The sequence below is a fragment of the Primulina huaijiensis genome, unplaced genomic scaffold, assembly GCF_012295235.1.
Source record: "Primulina huaijiensis isolate GDHJ02 unplaced genomic scaffold, ASM1229523v2 scaffold43397, whole genome shotgun sequence".
NCBI lineage: Eukaryota > Viridiplantae > Streptophyta > Magnoliopsida > Lamiales > Gesneriaceae > Primulina > Primulina huaijiensis.
The window spans coordinates 3,056-21,382 of record NW_027360507.1 but is presented as its reverse complement, the minus strand read 5'-3'; the positions used below and the strand labels follow the sequence as shown (position 1 = coordinate 21,382).

Genomic DNA, 18,327 nt, shown 5'->3' with positions numbered 1-18,327 from the left:
ACACATTTTTAAATAATTTTTCAACAATATATATATATATATATAAAATCAATTTTGTTATGTTACATACCTATATAAGCACCAATGAAGTGTCACGTTTCTTTTAGATGTGATGAAACTGTATATCCAATAGATATATGAAACACAGGAGGTTTGCAGCATAACAAAACTATAAAAAAAATTACATAGATCATGAATGAATTAAAGACGGACAAACTAGAGAAAAAAAAACCCATGCGATAGTGATCAATTATACCATTCCTAATGACCATTAGAAACTTCACATAATTGAGTGAAAGAGGATATGTCCGTTTTTGTGCATGTTTTTTCTCCACGAAGATAATTTCACCAAATTATTATGGAACGTTAGTTGCTTACTCATACCGATACACGAGATTTCAAATTTATAGAGATTCAGGTCCTGGAAACCACCTAGTTAGACACTTGGATAATAAAAAAATTATAATATAAATGTAATAAATAAATTGAAAGATATGAGTGAAAAATATTTTGGAATCCAATTATCATGGAAACGTACGATTATACAAGGATGTTCGATAATGCCTCGTCATTTTGCACCAAAACAGTAAGGTTTGTACTGGAAATTTAAACTAAATTTATCATGCCACAGAACTTTTGATTAATTAATTCTATAGATACCTTCCAAGAGAGCTTGATCCATAAGAGTCAGCTCAAGGGAAAGAAAGTTTGTTACATACACAAGCAGAGTCAATTTTCAAGGGGACTCGTTCTAGCTTAAGAAGAAACACGGCAACAAAAAGTCAAGTTAATGTACCGGCGTTACCTCGGACAGAAGGCTTGCTCGGGATTATTTGACCTCAGGCCACTTAAGTTCCGCCATCTGCACAGTTCTACAAATGCTTTGTGCAGAGCTATATATACATTTCACTTGTTACACACAGTTATATGGACAAAGGTTGCCTACATACACGCGATCGAATTGGAAACTGTCTTCTTAAGCTTGAAAACACACTGGTCTGGAGTCTCCACCGTCAATCATCCATGGATGTTCTGCAAGAAACAGGAGAAATAGTAACATATTTCAAGTTGCACGGTTGCACCTCACATTTGACATGTTTGAATGTTATTAAAGCAATCTTGCAATGAATTGGAGCATTGGGTTGCCCCATACCCTTAATTTTGGTTAGTATTGATCCAATAACAATTGGAGCTACATCAATTTTTTCGATATTGGAAGACATGAAAAAACATATGTGATCCTGTCACAACATTGGACGAACCTTGAGAGCTGTATCCTTTTTTCTTGTATTAGATAACGTTAAAAGACATACGTAACCCTTTTACAACATTGGATGAACCTCATGGCACAAGGTAGCATAAGAAAAAGATCCAAACTTTGAAACAGAATCCTCGAAAGCTTTAATCACTTACTCAGAACTTCTTCCGCAGAAAACCTTCTGTGCACATCCTTGCAAAGCATCTTTCTCAACAAGTCTTTAGCTTCCGAGGAGACCAACCCGAAAATGCTCTTCGGGAATCTCAAATTCGCCCTCCTCACAGCTTCAAAGATATCTGTCGCCGATTCCCCGTAAAAAGGAGGGATCCCGGCCAACATTATGTACAAAATGACACCTACGCTCCACACATCTACCTTTTCATTGTAGTCCCTCCCTGCCACCACCTCTGGGGCGACATAGTATGGTGTCCCCACAATGCCGGACATGGGAACCCCACTGTGGAAGTACTCAGCGGAGCCAAAATCCGCCAGCTTCAGCTGGTTGTAGTTGTTGAACAGAATGTTATCCGGTTTGATGTCCCGGTGGGATACTCCACGGCGGTGGCAATGAGCTATGGCGTCCATCAATGGCACCTAGAAAAGAGATCCAAAAACTGAAATCAGCTTTTGTTTTGTTTTTTTGTTTTTTAAAGATTACTTTCTTAAAAGACATATGATGCCAAATTAGGTACAGTACTAATTTTGCACGGCATTCTCCTTTCTTAAGACATCTCTATAAAAATACATCCAAATTCTGGCAAAGAAAAACTAAATAAATCCCACAAAACTCACCATTACACGGTGAGCTTCTTTCTCGGGAAAAACGGGTGGGGTAGTAATCCGTTGATAGAGATCCGTCGAACCACAATGCTCCAACACAATGTACACACAATCATCATCCTCGTAGACATCGAAAACATGAAGCACATTGGGATGATCGGAGACGAGGCGCATGAGCTTGGCCTCATTGCGAAGACAGTGGCTATCATCGGCATCGTGTTGGATAAGGCGCTTGTCGATGGACTTCAGGGCGAAGCATTCCCCCGTCAAGGTGGAATGGCACCTGAAAACGACGCCGTATCTGCCCCTACCTATCTCTTCGCCCACTGTGTAGTCTCTATCTAGCTGCTTGTTCATGAGCGCTGTTTTCTGTTCGCGGAGAAGGCAACGGGTGTGTGGGGTGTTTTATGAGAGTCGTTTGGTGGATATTCTGTCATAGTTAACGGAGTTTGTGTTCAGGAGTTACGGTTGTCCAACACATTTCTAATTTAATATATAATAATATAATATCAGTCAGTCGTGTCACATACGGCAAGCGTGAGATTACTGTATCGACACTATAATATTTTTAATAATTTATTTAATTTATATTTGAATAAAAATTAAAATATAATTATAAAAAACAATCAGAGACTATAGTGTAATTTTGATATATAAATTTAAAAATAAATTAAAAAAACTTAAGTAAAAGTGAACTTGTAACTTGATATTTAATAAATAAAGACTCTATCTACTGAGTTACAAATGAATTGCATTAAAATTTTTAGCATTTTATTAATTTATATAATTATTAAAATAGATTACGACATTAAAAATTAGTTATTATAAGTATTTCAAATTTAATAATATTAATAATATACTATAGATAAAATCTGTTTTTTTTTTAAAAAAAAATTAATTGAAAATTGACAACTTTTTATACTGCAATTGTAGGAGACAAAGATATGACGAGTATGAGTAACAAAACATGGTATATGAAATCTATTTTAATTGATAAATATAGGGTTGCCTGTGACCTATAAAAATGGAGAAAAATAAATATTGTTATTTTTTAAAAATTGAAATGATATGAGATGAAATATGACGAGAGAAAGAAAAATACGATGAAAAGATAAATATAAAATATAAAGTAAGGCAGCTATGAAGGCTTTAAATTTTAGAATATTTCTAAAATATTACATTCGAATTTCGAACACTCCTTACTTGAAGGCGTTAAAGTTTAGAATATTTATAATATCACATTCGAATCTGAACACTACTTGAAAGCAATTGTAACTTTTATTATTCGATTATCCATCGGATTTTATTAATGAAAATTGCATTGTATTATTATATCTAGTCATTAATGTTTAGATATATTACCTCGACTGAATTAAGTTCATATTAGTTATATATATATGAATTTGGACAACGTGGACAATCATCCGACCCAAAAGCTAGCTCTGAGAAGGATTGACTAAGTCATCTAAGTCTATATATATAATTCTCAAAAAATAAATTCATTCGATGTGAGATATCTAACAATTAATAAATTCACTCAACGAGATCCTTAATGATATTATTCTCGGCCAAACATTATTTCAAAAATATTTATCCCATAGAAAATAAATATGCTCTCCCGTATTATTAGGTACATCCTATGAAGTAATTAAACGATGTTATTCCATCCAAAGAATCTAAGCACGTTTTAAAATGTTTTGACAATTATATTATTGGTATATTTTGTTGTCTTTATGTTATTCCATCCAAAGAAGAATTTAAGCACGTTTTAAAATGTTTTTACAATTATATTATGACAAAGTTGATAGTTATAGTAATAAAATAATGACTAATAAGTCAATAAACCTAAACTTTTAACAAAAAAAAGGTAAAAACATTTATAGTAATAAAATAACGATTGATAAGTCAGTAAACCTAGTCGGGATAGACTCCTAAGCAGTTTAGGCGGAGACTAAGTATTGTTCGGCGGATTTCACAATATCAACATAATAAATCATGTATAATAACTTCAATACAATAACAGAGAATTTAAAATGTATTCAAAATTACATAACTAAGGGATTATCAAAACTTTACTCAACTTATTCTCCATAATTTTAAATAGTTTGTCTGTTATCGGACACAAACTCAATATCATCATTGTGATTCTCATCTTCTTTTTCGGATTTTAAATCATCATCGTAAAATTCTCTCACTCTACGTCACTGACGAATATAAAGTTTGATGTATTACGGAAAACCAAGAAATCATATTTTTTGTTGGACTTTGGTTTATGACCTAAAAAATAAATAACTCATTTATTAAATTGGACTTTTAATTTAAATTAAGAAGCTCAAAAAAAAAATTTCAAAAACAAATAAAAAAAAGTAATTCTTCTGTGTTGTTGGCTAGCGCCCGGAGACACCTAAAGCATCTTAGGCCGTCTAGGCTGATCGACTAACACTTTTTCGGTGCGTGAGTGCTAACCGCTAGGTCGAATTTTAGAACACTGATTTCTCACAAGATGCATTACAAATGTGGAAAAACTTGAAACGAAACAAAATGTCCTAAATTTTAGCAAGCTGGAAGGGAATAATATTTTGCTACAAGTTATGATAATATACTATAATACAAATATACAATAGGGATAAATATAGGGAATATTTTTGCAACGGTATATGAAATTAGTTATCTACAGTAGTGACGTGCTTTATCGATGGAATAGCTATGTTTTAACTAATTGTTTCGCAGTGAATTCACATAGATGAAACACTTCAAGATATGGAAAGATAATCTAATGAAATTGAATATTGTTATTAATTATTAATTAATATTAAAATGTGAAAGTTGACTTATAAGTAATATGTTTGATTCAATAACGGTTTAAAATTAAGTACTGTTTGGATCGTTCAATGAGCTGATGAAATTATATGAATATGTATTATAATTGATAAAAAATTTATAAACACGAAAAATTTATGCAGAGTAATTACTTATTTCAAATTCTCATAATTCAAATTTAAATTCCAAAACAATATAAAAATTATGATTCAGATAATTAGATAGAGACTAGGAAAACTGGAAAAGAGTGCAAGCGTGTCTGTTCTTGACAATTACCAACCAACCATGCACGAATCCTATGATTCCGTACATTTACAATTGGGTTACAAGATCGTAACGTCCACGTTCAAAATTCCGTTTAAATTCTCAACTCCTCGATATGCCCCTGCATTTAGGAAATATTAAGAAGTTATAAGTCTTGGAGTAGATCTCACGAATCTTTATCTGTGAGACGGGTCAACCCTACCGATATTCACAATAAAAAGAAATATTCTTAGTATAAAAAGTAATACTTTTTCACGGATGACCGAAATAAGATATCTGTCTCACAAAATACGATATGTGAAACCGTCCCACACAAATTTTTGCCAAAGTCTTGATAATTATTTATTTAATACTTTTTTAATAGTCCACATACACAACTTAATTGTGTGGCCCTACGAATCCAAATTTTGTAATTTTTGTGAAATATTGGATAAATTTATATTTTGTAAATATAAAAATATTATGTATATAGATTATTTTAAATAGTCTAATCAGTAAAATTTAGTAAATTGTTGAAATAATTAAAAAAAATCAATATTATCCTTCAAATAAAAATACTTCGGTCCTCAACCCTTTGACAGAAAATGCTTTCCAAAATTATTTTTGCTGGTTAAAATTCGTCGATATAAGTTATGAACTCGAATTATTGAACATACACATATAGTTTATCTTTTTATTTTTTTTCTTAGGTATATACATATACACAAAAACTCAGGTGAGACGGATTTCCAACCTGAACTATTTTATTTTGTGAAAATTTTGTAAAACTCTCTTCAACTGCGTACGTCGTTGCAATCAAATTTTAAGGTCCTTTTAATCTGGCATTATTAAAAACAATGGTTAAAAGATTTATATATAGCGAAATTATGTATAAGATTTTAAAATTTTAAATTTATTTGAACGACCCTCTTTTATCTGCTATATATTCTGTGAAGCAACTTAGAAGGTGCTACTATTATTTATTTTTATTAAATAGGAGGAAGTAGAATACTTGTGGTCTCATTTGAACGACTTTTGAGGAAAGCCAAAGGGTTCAAATCATATGAATAAGCTAGCAGAAACAATACATAGATACGAAGCAACGGACAATCATACAAATAATTGTCTTTGTTGCTAGTGTGTGTTAGATAACTAGTTCTCTTCATATCCTAATTATATAATGCTTGTCACGCCCTTATCTCGGAGCGGATGACATTGACGTTGTTCTCAAACAATATATTACAAAATATAAGACTGAATATTCTTAAACCAGTTTATTCATTTCATAAAAATTGAAAAATATTTTTACAACCGAATTCAAAATTACAGCAGAAACAAGAAACTAAATGTATTTATAAACGTCAATCATTAAGTACATGCTGTTTCATCTAAATGGTATCCCTTCATCCAAAAACCTAAAGAAAAACGTCAAGAGACATCATTTGGATGCAAGATATCATGAAACTAGAAACTTTCAGTCAATCAGTGTCGTCAGACGTCTAGGCATCTCTCCCGGTGCCCTGGAAATTCCAGAGCACAAGAGGAGGCACTTAGGTGCCTTGTTTAGACGTCTCAACACCTCCTTTGTTGTTTGAGATAACTTCCTCGCAGCTTTTAATACACATATTTGAACGTTCTTATTTGGCGATTTTTTTGTCTTTTCTTTTGTTTAATGTCAATTCATTAAACTCAAACATTCAAACACAAACATGCCAAGCAAATTAGCTGATTATGTAGTTCATAGCAAATAGTATAGAAAAACATATTCTAAATTATACGCAAGAATTATGCACTAAAGAAAATACTAGTATAATAAAAGACAAAAACATGAGTTGTTAAGCATGAACATACATTTTGAATAGAAAATTTCCCAGTCTACATATAATTCTTCTTTGTATTTCTGTGCAATTCTTGGGAGAAAGGCTATCTCGAAGCAGCCTCTCAACACGTTCTTATTCTTTGTGTTTGCGTATACATACAATAAAATCCAATCTTTTTCTTTTTTTCGAAAATTGCCAATATTACTGTTTTTGTTGAAAGAAAGTTGACGATTCTCAACAGTTGGGATGCAGATATGGAAGCTTCTGGTAAAATACCGGCAAAGCAGTCGATAATTGCCAGAGTTAGGCTTTTAAACTCAATTATAGACAACTCGAATTAATTAATCTTTAAATAAATTATCTTAGAGTAGATCTCTTGTGAGACGGTTTCACGAATCTTTATCTGTCAGACGAGTCAACCCTACCGATATTCACAATAAAAAGTAATACTATTAACATAAAAAGTAATATTTTTTCATAGATGACTCAAATAAAATATCTGTCTCACAATATAAGACCCGTGAAACCGTCTCACACAAGTTTTTGCCATTATCTTATGTTTATCATCATGGTTTGTTGGATGATCCACGGTAATTTTTATTTTTGAAATACTCCAATAAAAATAGAAGAAGCTAAGATGTTAAAAAAAAAAATAGAAAATAGTCCGTGAAATATATCTTTCAAATTTAAAGATTGAAAAAATAAGATATTCATAAAGGGATTTTCAAAAATTAAATGTACAAAAAGGAGATTTTTCTTGCTCTATGTATATATAATTTAATATACATATTGTGTTTCGAATCCTAATAACATACACCATCTTCTAAAGAACACATACAAAAACCTGTTATTATTTAGGTGTGAAGCACTAATTTACAAGAGAACAACACATACCAGAACAAAAACCTCTCATGCTTCTGCACTCATTGGATCAAATCAATGATCTTTCATACTCATTAGTAATATCATCTCTTGAAGTATGCAGATGGATGGATCCTGCACACACAGACCAGATTTAGCTAGTAGAATTCGATATGTCATAGCATTTGAGACGAATTGAAACGAAAAAGGCGGTTTAAAGCATTGTACTACCATTTTCATTCATCATCTTTTCAGAGTCGATTTCTTCTTGCCATTTGTCCATGAGATCAGATGAATCTTGAACTTGTGCTGATGCGTCCTTTGAAATTGCTGAACAACATTGGGGAACAGAGAACGCATATCTACTTCTGGTTAACTGTTTTTTATTTGAAGAAGATTCAGCTGTCGAGCACAAATCGTTGTCCATTTTCAAGGATTCACCTCCATCACATCTGCCATGCAAATTCCCTTCATCTTTCCCCCGTTCCTGTCTTTTCTTGCTTCTTGAATTCTGCATAGACGGCACCCTTTGATCGTAAGATGAAATTGCTGAAAACGGAGTCCTTCCCTTCACAACTACGTTAGGAATGGACGAATTGGCATAGGTCTCAGAGTTATCAAATACGACTTCGTCTGTTCCATTGGCGTTTGCTGCTGCTTCTTTCGTGTGCATAATTGATATGGCTTCTGTTAGCCCAACCCTTGCCAAATCTATGTCAATTATAGGGTTAGGGTAGTTGGACCCCAAGTCTACGCCAGCAGATGTGAGCACTATAAGAGGAGCATCCCATGGATGATGAATCCACTCGGTAGGAATTCGTGCTAACTCGGGTAACCACTGCCTCACGTATTCACCATCTGGATCAAACTTGAATCCCTGAACCTGGAACATAAATCGAGATAAAATTAAAGATAATAAAAAGATACAGCTTTCAAAACAGTGTGAATTAATGGGCTTCCAAAGAACCAGTTAATGTCATACTCTAAACCCAATGAATGTGAAGGCCGCCTAAGAGCTCTGTTGAGTGCAGAATACAGTATTAGCTATTTTAAACGCAAATAAAATCTTGATACCTAAAGTCCAGACTTAAAAAGTGGCTCATATGTTCCTGCCATATTCAACATGGAATATATTTTACAATCACTGAAAAATCACAAGGCAATGGTACAGATCGTCCTGAATACAAATCTAACCAAAGTACAGGACTGATAGTATCCCCAAGTCTCTGCAGTGTGCTTTGACGCCAATAATCATGTCTCCACACACGTTAAGTTTGATAATTGCTTGAAATCCGTCAAATAAACCATAAATTTCAGGTTTTCTTAACCTCGCGAGGCCCTTAGAGTCCCACTTGCGTGGGTTGAGGTAGATATATTTCCCCACCCCCATTGTATCCATTAACAAAAAAACTTACACGACTCTGAGCTCTCTTCATTTATGTTAACAGATTGACTTGCAGTTCATCTAGGAACCAAAACACATCCAACAGATCTCAAGTTATTTTTTCCCCCTATCTGTTGCTCAACCGAGTCCCAAGTCTACTTTCTTAAACCGGCAATTTTAAACTAAAGTCAGAATGTCAGGGAAAGAAATAAATCTGTGTTTTCAAATTTTGGTTTGCACCATTACAGTTTCGCTGAGTGGACCACAAATCAAGACACTTGTAATGATCCCATGCAGAATTCCTAATGTTATGATCACAGCCATGAATCCACATACTAAAAGATGTAAGCAACGTACATTTTGAGATAGAGAGCGGTAGCATAAAATATGAAACTATCTTACCTGTGGGCTATCCATTCGGTCAATTTCATGCCCATCAGGCAAACTTCCGGAGATGTATTGCCATCCCAGGACATCACTTTCCAGGTCTGCATCCAGAAGCGTATCCCAGAAATACTTCATCCCCCATTGCCACGGTAGGAGAAGAAACTTCACAAAGAAACTTGAAACTATCACTCTTATCCTATTGTGAATCCATCCAGTAGCCCAAAGCTCTCTCATCCCCGCATCAACTAGTGGATAACCCGTTCGGCCCTGTCGCCAAGCCTTGAATCGTGCTTGGTCAGCATTCCAAGGAAAAAATTTCAAGTTGCCCCGCAATGATCTCTCATGAGTAAATGGGAAATTAAAACATATATATCGGGAATACTCCCTTAATCCAACGGCCTTGAGAAAAAGATTTACGCTCTCTTCCCCAAACAAATTTTGTTCGTTTTTCCAAACTATTTGTTTCATCCTTACACACTGGAAAACTTTCCTTATGCTTAGCTCCCCAAAATGAAGGTGCGGGGACAAGAGGGACGTGCAGTTCCCCCCAACCCTGAGTCTATCTTTCGAGTAGTTGAGCAGATGATTTTCTACAAATTCGTTAAAAGCCTTGTCAGAATTGGTCCAACCTGGTGACCAACCCCTTCCCAGTAATGCATTACTCGACTTTTCTGATTCATCTTCAAGACCCAACGCCTCAATAGAATAATTCTCCACTTTTCCTGTCAAAAACACGTAAAGATTGTCCGACTTTTTGCTTACTTTCTCAATGCCAATATATATATATCCACACACACACACATATGTTTTGTTTCTTGTTTCATTCTGATTTCATCAAGCACAAGATAGTCAAGCTGAAGCTCAAATTTTGAACTTGTGCATCTATCCACCACTCGATGCTCTATTGATAGAATAACTAGATATGAAAGCAAGATTGACACAAAAACAAAAAGAAAAGAGTTATTACCTGCAGCTGGAACCAACTGGCAAGGAGGAATATGTGCAGCGGGTTCCATTTGCATGTCTAAGCATTTATTCCAAAACGCTTTAAATGTTGTAAAAGCATTTCCATCATCATTGTATATTTCCCAAGGCTCGTGCAATAGCTCACCATTGTAGCTTTGAACACTAACTCCCATATCACTCAACTTTTGTTTGATATTGTGATCACGGACAAGTGAAACAGGATCTATAATAGAACACAACAAATCCAGATTTAAGAATTCCAGGAAGTGCCTAAGTAACGAGTTCAACAAAATCTGAAAAAAGACACATTCCAATATGAAGATTATATATCAACCAGACTTCTATATAAGGTTAAACATATATCACCAAACTAAAGAAATATTATTTATTAAGCCTTGTTAGGGGTATTTCAACTTTCAATAGGGACCTGAAGCCAATAATGATAGAGGTCTAGGACTCTAAGAAAACAATGAACTACCTGGCAGACCACGATCCCACAAATCAAGCTAGATATGTATTTAGCCTATAACGATACATGTATTTAAAGATCAAATCATCTATTAAACTCACAATATACATAATAAGCCAAAAAAACGATTAGAAAAAATTCACCATAGAGATGGTTAAACACGACTTTTGTCGCCCCAACAGCACTTATGCAATCCAATAGAGCAGAAAGAGTGCTCTGTGCTTTGATCAGCACAAATTCAGCCCCGAGAGATTTCAAAGATTGCTTCAAATGAATAAGTGATTGCTTAAGCCACCACCGTGAAACTCGACCAGGTAAATATTGGCCTTCTTCTTTAGGACACCATATAAAAACTGGTAATACACTCCCATCCCTAGCAGCAGCAGCTAAAGCAGGATTGTCTTCAATCCTCAAATCCCTCCTAAACCACACTATGCTTTTGCAATTACTTTCCATTTCAAGAATTCAATCCCTTGCCAGAAAAATCATATATGTTAAGCCTACCCACAAATCCATATCCTTGATTCTACAACGGTGTTCATTTTTCAGCAAATTCAACTTCACAAATCCCTCCTAAACCACAACTATGCTCTTGCAGTTACTTTCCGTTCCCATGAATTGAATCCTTTTGAGATTAAAACTGCACAGAGACTGTATCTTCCCCATCCCACAATCCGTTTTCTAGATTCTATCCAAAGATTTTATCTTTCCTCCATCGCAAGAAACCGTCCAAAGCATGCCTCAGTCAAATATCACAGACAAAACTTCAAATCCGCCATATAAAAACAAGAACTTGAACCCATATCTAAGATGTAATCCTTCAAATGCTTGTTTAGACCAGATCCCACAAAAAAATCAAGAAAAAGTACGCACGACTTTAGTAAGAAGCACCGATATCTATCGTAATGATTTTGATACACAATTGAGAAAGAAAGAGAGAGAGAGAGAGAGAGAGAGAGAGAGACTTTATAGAGCACAAAAGATTAAGATTCAGCTGACCAAGTTCTGTGTTTCCACGACAAACTAGCCAGTCACCTCCATCCAGAAAATGACTAAATAATGTTTATCCGTAGGCCCACTCAATACTTCGAAGAGACGGAAACTAAGAACGATGGATGGTATCTAAGGTAGATTTGAATTGCTGGCTGATTAAATTTAAGATTACATGAATAAATTTTAAAGTTAAAATTACTCTGATTAATAGTTTCCTACACAACTGTAAAATTCTAATCTGATAAAAACTGAACCCCATTATTAATTAAGTATCCAAAATTTTAAAAAAAATATTGATGACTTTTGATTCGATAGTTATATATATTCATAAAAACCTTCCATTAAAAAAAAATTTGAACCTTGTGAATTAATGGTGAAACTCAAAAGCTAATTTTTTTTAGAACACTGGTAAAATTAAAAAGAATAACTTATCCTAAACCAATATTTCAAGAGTATTAAGGTAGCAAAGCATATCAAAAGTTCACGCTTTTGGCAAAAATATTAGCATTGCATGAAACTGGTAAAAAGAAATTAAATGAATTGTTCGGGTGTGAGTAAAACGATATAAACTCTACCAAAAAGTAAGTATACGTTGGGGGACAAATTCCCACCGAACGAAATGTGAAATGAACATCATCCGACAGCGTTTGTCTCTCCAAGCTGGATCCAGAGAGAAATATACATGCACAGGTTTTGTCAAGTTACGGGGGACTGTGATATCATATTATGTGCCCCCTTCATTTGCTCATTCATAAAAAAAAAAAAATTTATTGTATTTTTTATATAGCTCATTTACTCTATCTTTGTTAAAATTTGGTGAGAAATATATTTATTACCTCATAAACATAACCAAATACAAATGAATAGTTACAAATTTCTTATACAAAAGTTTTTTTTTGATTGGAGCATTAAAAAAAAAAAAACTAATGAATAACACTCCATCATATTTTTTATACTTGAAGTGACAAATTTTTCATGAAATATTAGGTTCTTAATGTCATACGCTGACTCAAACAAAATTATAAAAACTTCATCTCTTACAGTTGCATTGAAATAACTTTTTTACATATTTTTAATAATTTTTTGTAAAGTTTCATGCCATGATTTTTAGATATTTTTAATGACTTTTTGGAAAGTTGCATGTCATGATTCACCAATAGAAATCAAATATATATATATATATATATATATTTTTGGCCTCATTAGACTCCCCTTGGGTCCGTCCGGTCACGCGTCTAAGACGGGAAAATAAGAGGTTATCTACCTCAACAATGTATAAGAGATATGTGAGGTCCATTGTCTTTCTATCCTTTGAACAGGACAGGACCGTTTCATCTTTATCTCTGAAAAAATCTGAGGGGAGATTAAAGTTTGGGATGATGGTCAAATACAAAGGAGTGGCAGATCAATCTTTTGTTCCCTAAAAAGTTCTTTGTGCACACCCTTTTGGGAGAGAGGTGGGACTGTTTAAGCCTAGCGTTTGTCCACAAAATATCTTCGAGGGGTAGGAATGTGTAAGTTCCAGTTTATATATATATATACCCTTCTTTTTATGTGATAATAATATTCTAGGGAATTTGTTCTCCCGATTGTATCATGGAAAATGTAGCAAAAAAGCAACTAGAAAGAAGAAGAATTCAATTAAAATATAAATAAACTAGCCCATGTCATAATCTTAATCAAACCAAAGTAAATTTTTGAATTACAAAAGAATAATTGTTTGGATTGTTCTGTTTTAGTTGGCTGCTGTGAATATACATGTATCTATATCTTTATATCTCTATGTGTGCGGATGTGTATGTATATCTATATCTTATATATATTTGTTTCTAAACAATACGTTACTTTTTGAAAATGGTGTAATAGTAAATTGACGCTGAAAAATATGAGAAATTAATTATAATGGGAAATGAGTTTTTTTTTAAATATTAAAAAATAGTTATTTATTTAAAAATCCACAAAAAATGCGCAATTAAACGGATTTTAATTAGAATTCGTAAAGCAGGTTGAGAATTTCAAATTTTACGTTTTAAAATTTTTAAAATTACTTATTTATTTATTTCAGATTACTATTTTTATGTATTTATTATATTTAAGTAATATAACTGGGTGTACTTTAATCATTTCAAGGTAATACGCAAAATTAATCTATAATGTTAAAATTATACCAAACATCATGTACGTTATCTCACCATATTATTTATCCATATATTTCATTTTATAATATATCTAATTATTAATAATTTATTTATCTCATGTACTGATGAGTAATAAGTTAGATATGACTTGTCATACTATTTTTTTTTTTTCAATTTTAGTCCAATATTCAATATGAACAGAGATTTCATTTTATGTACAGCAATCTCGTTCCACATTTCGCTCAACTAATTCCTACATGTTACCACTTCTTATCGTATTTAACCATCATTTAAACATAAAAAATTAAATTTAAAATAATTATTTTAAAAATAAAATATATTATAAATTTGCAATAAATAAATATTTATATATATATTATATTCTATACATGCAATGACGTGGCAATGTGGCGTCTCATATCAAATAGGAATCCTACCCAATTTTTCTATGACAGAATGTGAATAAACATGCAAAAGAAAAGGTTGGCATTTTACAAATCATGATTCGAAGTTTTAAGTTGAATGATGTCTTAAACTAAAAGAAGAAAGGGGAAGCTAGCCAGCATGGACTCTCACAGATGACATATTTTATACTGAGGACTATCATCGCTTTGTAAAAATATTAGCACAAACTGTTACAGAAATCAAGTACGCAAGTAAAATACTTTCAAATCTAATTTACAAACCATCGTGAAATTCTACAAATTTTTCCATATCACATCAACCTCCCTTCCATTCCTCACAAGATTATGGAAAGTTCAGTTTTAGACAAGGTGTCGTTTTCTGGGATCATGCTAACGCTCGACAAGGAACACATATCGACAATTTTTAACCTGATATTATAAAAGGCACATACACAATTCAACAGAAGCACCCAATATTTCAGTATTCAACTGTCAATAGACATTGTCACAAATATTCTTCATTGGAAAGCATCATGATTCATGAGAAGAAGAACAATATGATACCCATAACAGGAAAAAACCAAGAGTTCCAAATCAGCCTTCCCAGGGGTCGAATTATTTTTAATTAAGCCATGTATAAATGTATACACAAGTATACAAGGAACTCATTTTTCTTGGAGACGCTCCATGATATATTACCTATGTTTCAGCTGCAAACTCTTCAATTAGCACGCTCCTTGATCACCTCAAGGTCCATTTCAGTAGGGTCAGTTGCCTGAATTTCATAATGTACACCTTCCAGTTCCCTCCTAAACCTTTCCTTGGATGTGGCATAGAGCATCTTTGCACGGATTCGAGAGGTGGAAGGAGACCTGAAATGAACATGGAAATCTCAATTAATGGCTGTTACCTCGTTATCATTTGAATTACTATATGAAATCAATGATTTTGCTATGGCTTTCGGTGGGGAAGGAAGTCATGGAGGTGCAACATTTATATGCTGCATACATGCACATAACACCAGGAAATTTACACGTTCTAAGAAAGGTAAGTTTCAAAATATAACCAAAAGACGCCTACACCCTGCACATTCTAATATTCAAAACAAAATATAACAGACACCTGACAATTTGGTACAATTAGGTGAGGTTGATGACAACGAGAAGATACAACAATCTCGTCAATATAAAACCCTGAGCACAAATTCTTGTTTTGATTCTAAACCGAACATCTTAAACAGTTCAACATAGTTTCATCCTATATGCAACAAATATTTGTATTATCCAAAAGACATTTAATTTAGAGTATCCAAGCACTCAATCAACAAATGTAACCAAAATCCAGAAATGGTTACACCCGGCCGAACTCACAGCAATATTGTTCTCTATCTAGTTGTGTTCACTTGGATTTGTAAAATGGGATAGTAACTGGTTCCTAGATCACTGAAAGAAGTTCAAAACTCATAAATGGAAAAAAAGAAGGAGAAAGATACTTAAGTAAAAGTGATAGCCGTTGTGTGGTGTCTGTATCACATGGTTTAAAAAAAATATTTATCCCAGATGAGTTGGAAAATTTTCAGGAACCAATTAAACAAGTTGGTCTGGCCTAATATGGAATACCACATTGTATTCAGCATAATAACAAGTGAAACAGTTGTTTTTTATTTGTTTTTTTTAAAGTGGAAATAGTTATTGTGATACACAAATATGTATGCAAAACAAAATCACCTTAAACTGGAAGCTAAAATCCTAAATGAAGTTGGAGTAGCCCAGCTAAACTATTTAAATTGCAGGTGATATGTAGAAAATAACGCCTAAACTGACACTCAGGACAGTCTGCAAAACAGTGATTTGCAAATAACATGCCATAAAAAAAGAAACCATTTTGAAAATGAAGGTTGTTTCCAAAATTATTTGGCAAGGATACCCGTCTAAATGAAGGGGGGAAAGGATATGCATGGGATGCCTACAAGATAACTGTTTGCATTACAGAGCGACAGAAAGAGAGAGACCATGCTATGAAGAAGATCTTGCTCTTTTGGCAGTTCTCAGAAGTCACATAATCGAAGTCATAAACAGCGTATCGGCAGTCATTCTCGGGCAGAGATGCAGCAAAATCTTCATAACTCTCAGCCGGGCTGCCAGTTTTCTCGACCACAACTTCACTTTTCTTTTCTTCAATCTTGAAAATCACATAACGGTATACCTTCTTCCGTTGCAGTTCCATGTATGTGGTTTTGCTGTGATCAGCAACACCCATTCCGGATGACGCATTTCTCTGAGATTGTAAATATCGGTAAAAAGCTTAAGAATGAATTAGAATAACATAATTAACTCATAGATCATAAATCAAATTTCATTTAAATTATTAACCTCAAATGCCAATCATGAGCCAAAAAATACATTCTATGCTCCATCAAACCAATCTCAAAGGGGCAATTCAGATCTATCCATGACTCCAATTTCCCAAAAACCAGAAAATCCTCGACCCAAAAATCAGTGCAGATATTCTCTAACCCTAACACCAGGAATTCAAATAACAAAACAAACTATCACGCTAGTTCCAATTCTTTGTAAGCCAGCAAAACAAACCATAGGCCAGGAATGCAACGACAATAAACCACTCAAGTACAGATCAACAGAGATGAATAGAAATCATAGGGGATTGTATAATACATAAGCAAACAAGGACGAGACCATCCAAGGATGCTACTTCACGTCTTCAATTTAAACAACAAAGTAAGAAGATCCCCACAATACCTCACTTTAACTGAAGTTTCTCAAAGAGATTCCATAATTCAGCAAACAAAAAACAAGACCAACAAAAAAAACAAATATAAAGATATAAACTACAAGATCAGAGCACTAATACATACGCAAATCGGTCGACCAATCAACAGGAGTTAAGATGTAAAAATACCACAAAAAAATAGAAATATTGGAAAAGAAACAGACCCCTACTCCACGGAACGACATGGAAACAGTTCGGGAGATTATTGTACAGCAAATGGAGGAGAAAGAATGAAGAAAATGTAGCCACCGAAAGGGAAAACCCAAAAATCTAAAAGTACCGGAAGAATAATTCTTTTGTAGTGGTTATGGTACATATTCTTTTATATATATATATATAATATTTTTTTATAATTTATTTTGTTTATAAATAAACAAAAATTAAAATATAATTATAAAAAATAATGAAATTTATGCTGTAATTTTGATATATGATTTAAAACAATAAATTAAAAAAATATTCAAATAAAAATTTAATCTAAAACCTAATGTTTAGAAATTAAAAAATTTATCCACGAATTACATGTGACTAGTTTTAAAATTTTAACATTTTATTTATATATATTTACACACATGTATATTGTCCAATTTGCAATTTTATTTTTTTGTAATTTATCTGCAGTTGGTTTGGTATGAAATGATAGTCCGAATTTTGAAATGGGCCACATGTAGCCCAGCCCAATTTTCACATACATAAGGTTGGACCATTCACCTATTGACAGATTATTAGTTAGGGAATAAAAATAAGTGTTGCAATTTTAGATATAACTGATTATAGTTATTTTGTATGAAATTCAAAGAATGAAATATTTTATGTTATTTGATTTCTTTTAAATTGTAATTATATGTAATATATACAACAAACTCCAATTTTGTGTTTTGTAATTTTGATATTATATCAAATTTTAATATTAGTTCAATATCTTTATATTTTTCGACATTTTTAGTTTTTTTTTCTTGTGAGAGTGCTAATACAAGCTATATCAACGTTATCTCAGAAAAATAAATAAAATAT

The 18,327-nt window shown here is 33.0% G+C and overlaps 3 protein-coding genes across 4 annotated transcripts; all 3 read right to left on the bottom strand.

Moving 5' to 3' along the window:
- Positions 1–657: 657 nt before the first annotated feature.
- On the bottom strand, positions 658–2,442 carry LOC140970265 (phosphoenolpyruvate carboxylase kinase 2-like). Its single transcript, XM_073431919.1, has 3 exons — positions 2,051–2,442; positions 1,414–1,852; positions 658–1,032 (listed from the first exon to the last, which is right to left on the bottom strand). Exons 1-3 carry the CDS (start codon positions 2,393–2,395, stop codon positions 977–979), a joined length of 840 nt encoding a protein of 279 aa, XP_073288020.1. The 5' UTR covers positions 2,396–2,442; the 3' UTR covers positions 658–976.
- Positions 2,443–7,618: 5,176 nt separating this feature from the next.
- On the bottom strand, positions 7,619–12,017 carry LOC140970262 (cryptochrome-1-like). Of its 2 annotated transcripts, none has more exons than XM_073431915.1 (5): positions 11,132–12,017; positions 10,521–10,742; positions 9,569–10,275; positions 8,014–8,665; positions 7,619–7,917 (listed from the first exon to the last, which is right to left on the bottom strand). In XM_073431915.1, exons 1-5 carry the CDS (start codon positions 11,442–11,444, stop codon positions 7,853–7,855), a joined length of 1,959 nt encoding a protein of 652 aa, XP_073288016.1. In that variant the 5' UTR covers positions 11,445–12,017; the 3' UTR covers positions 7,619–7,852. The 2 variants fall into 2 exon arrangements, with proteins under 2 accessions (XP_073288016.1, XP_073288017.1); XM_073431916.1 differs by having other exon boundaries at positions 10,998–11,300.
- A 2,962-nt stretch (positions 12,018–14,979) lies between these two features.
- On the bottom strand, positions 14,980–17,615 carry LOC140970264 (actin-depolymerizing factor). The gene is made up of 3 exons (XM_073431918.1): positions 17,478–17,615; positions 16,535–16,800; positions 14,980–15,395 (listed from the first exon to the last, which is right to left on the bottom strand). The coding sequence occupies exons 1-3, from the start codon at positions 17,496–17,498 to the stop codon at positions 15,245–15,247; spliced, it is 438 nt and encodes a 145-aa protein (XP_073288019.1). The 5' UTR covers positions 17,499–17,615; the 3' UTR covers positions 14,980–15,244.
- Between the last annotated feature and the right edge of the window lie 712 nt (positions 17,616–18,327).

What these genes read in the sequence shown, in the direction of transcription:
- LOC140970264 (XM_073431918.1), bottom strand. Translation starts at nt 17,498, where the DNA reads ATGTCGTTCCGTGGAGTAGGG. An exon ending in TGTCGTTCCGTGGAGTAGGG is followed by an intron (nt 16,801 to 17,477) that starts GTCTGTTTCTTT and finishes TTACAATCTCAG; the next exon opens with AGAAATGCGTCATCCGGAAT. An exon ending in AAGATCTTCTTCATAGCATG is followed by an intron (nt 15,396 to 16,534) that starts GTCTCTCTCTTT and finishes TGTTCATTTCAG; the next exon opens with GTCTCCTTCCACCTCTCGAA.
- LOC140970265 (XM_073431919.1), bottom strand. Translation starts at nt 2,395, where the DNA reads ATGAACAAGCAGCTAGATAGAGACTACACAGTGGGCGAAGAGATAGGT. An exon ending in AAGAAGCTCACCGTGTAATG is followed by an intron (nt 1,853 to 2,050) that starts GTGAGTTTTGTG and finishes TCTCTTTTCTAG; the next exon opens with GTGCCATTGATGGACGCCAT. An exon ending in TTCTGCGGAAGAAGTTCTGA is followed by an intron (nt 1,033 to 1,413) that starts GTAAGTGATTAA and finishes TGTTTCTTGCAG; the next exon opens with AACATCCATGGATGATTGAC.
- LOC140970262 (XM_073431915.1), bottom strand. Translation starts at nt 11,444, where the DNA reads ATGGAAAGTAATTGCAAAAGCATAGTGTGGTTTAGGAGGGATTTGAGG. An exon ending in ACCGAATGGATAGCCCACAG is followed by an intron (nt 8,666 to 9,568) that starts GTAAGATAGTTT and finishes TTTATGTTCCAG; the next exon opens with GTTCAGGGATTCAAGTTTGA. An exon ending in AAAGATGATGAATGAAAATG is followed by an intron (nt 7,918 to 8,013) that starts GTAGTACAATGC and finishes CTGTGTGTGCAG; the next exon opens with GATCCATCCATCTGCATACT.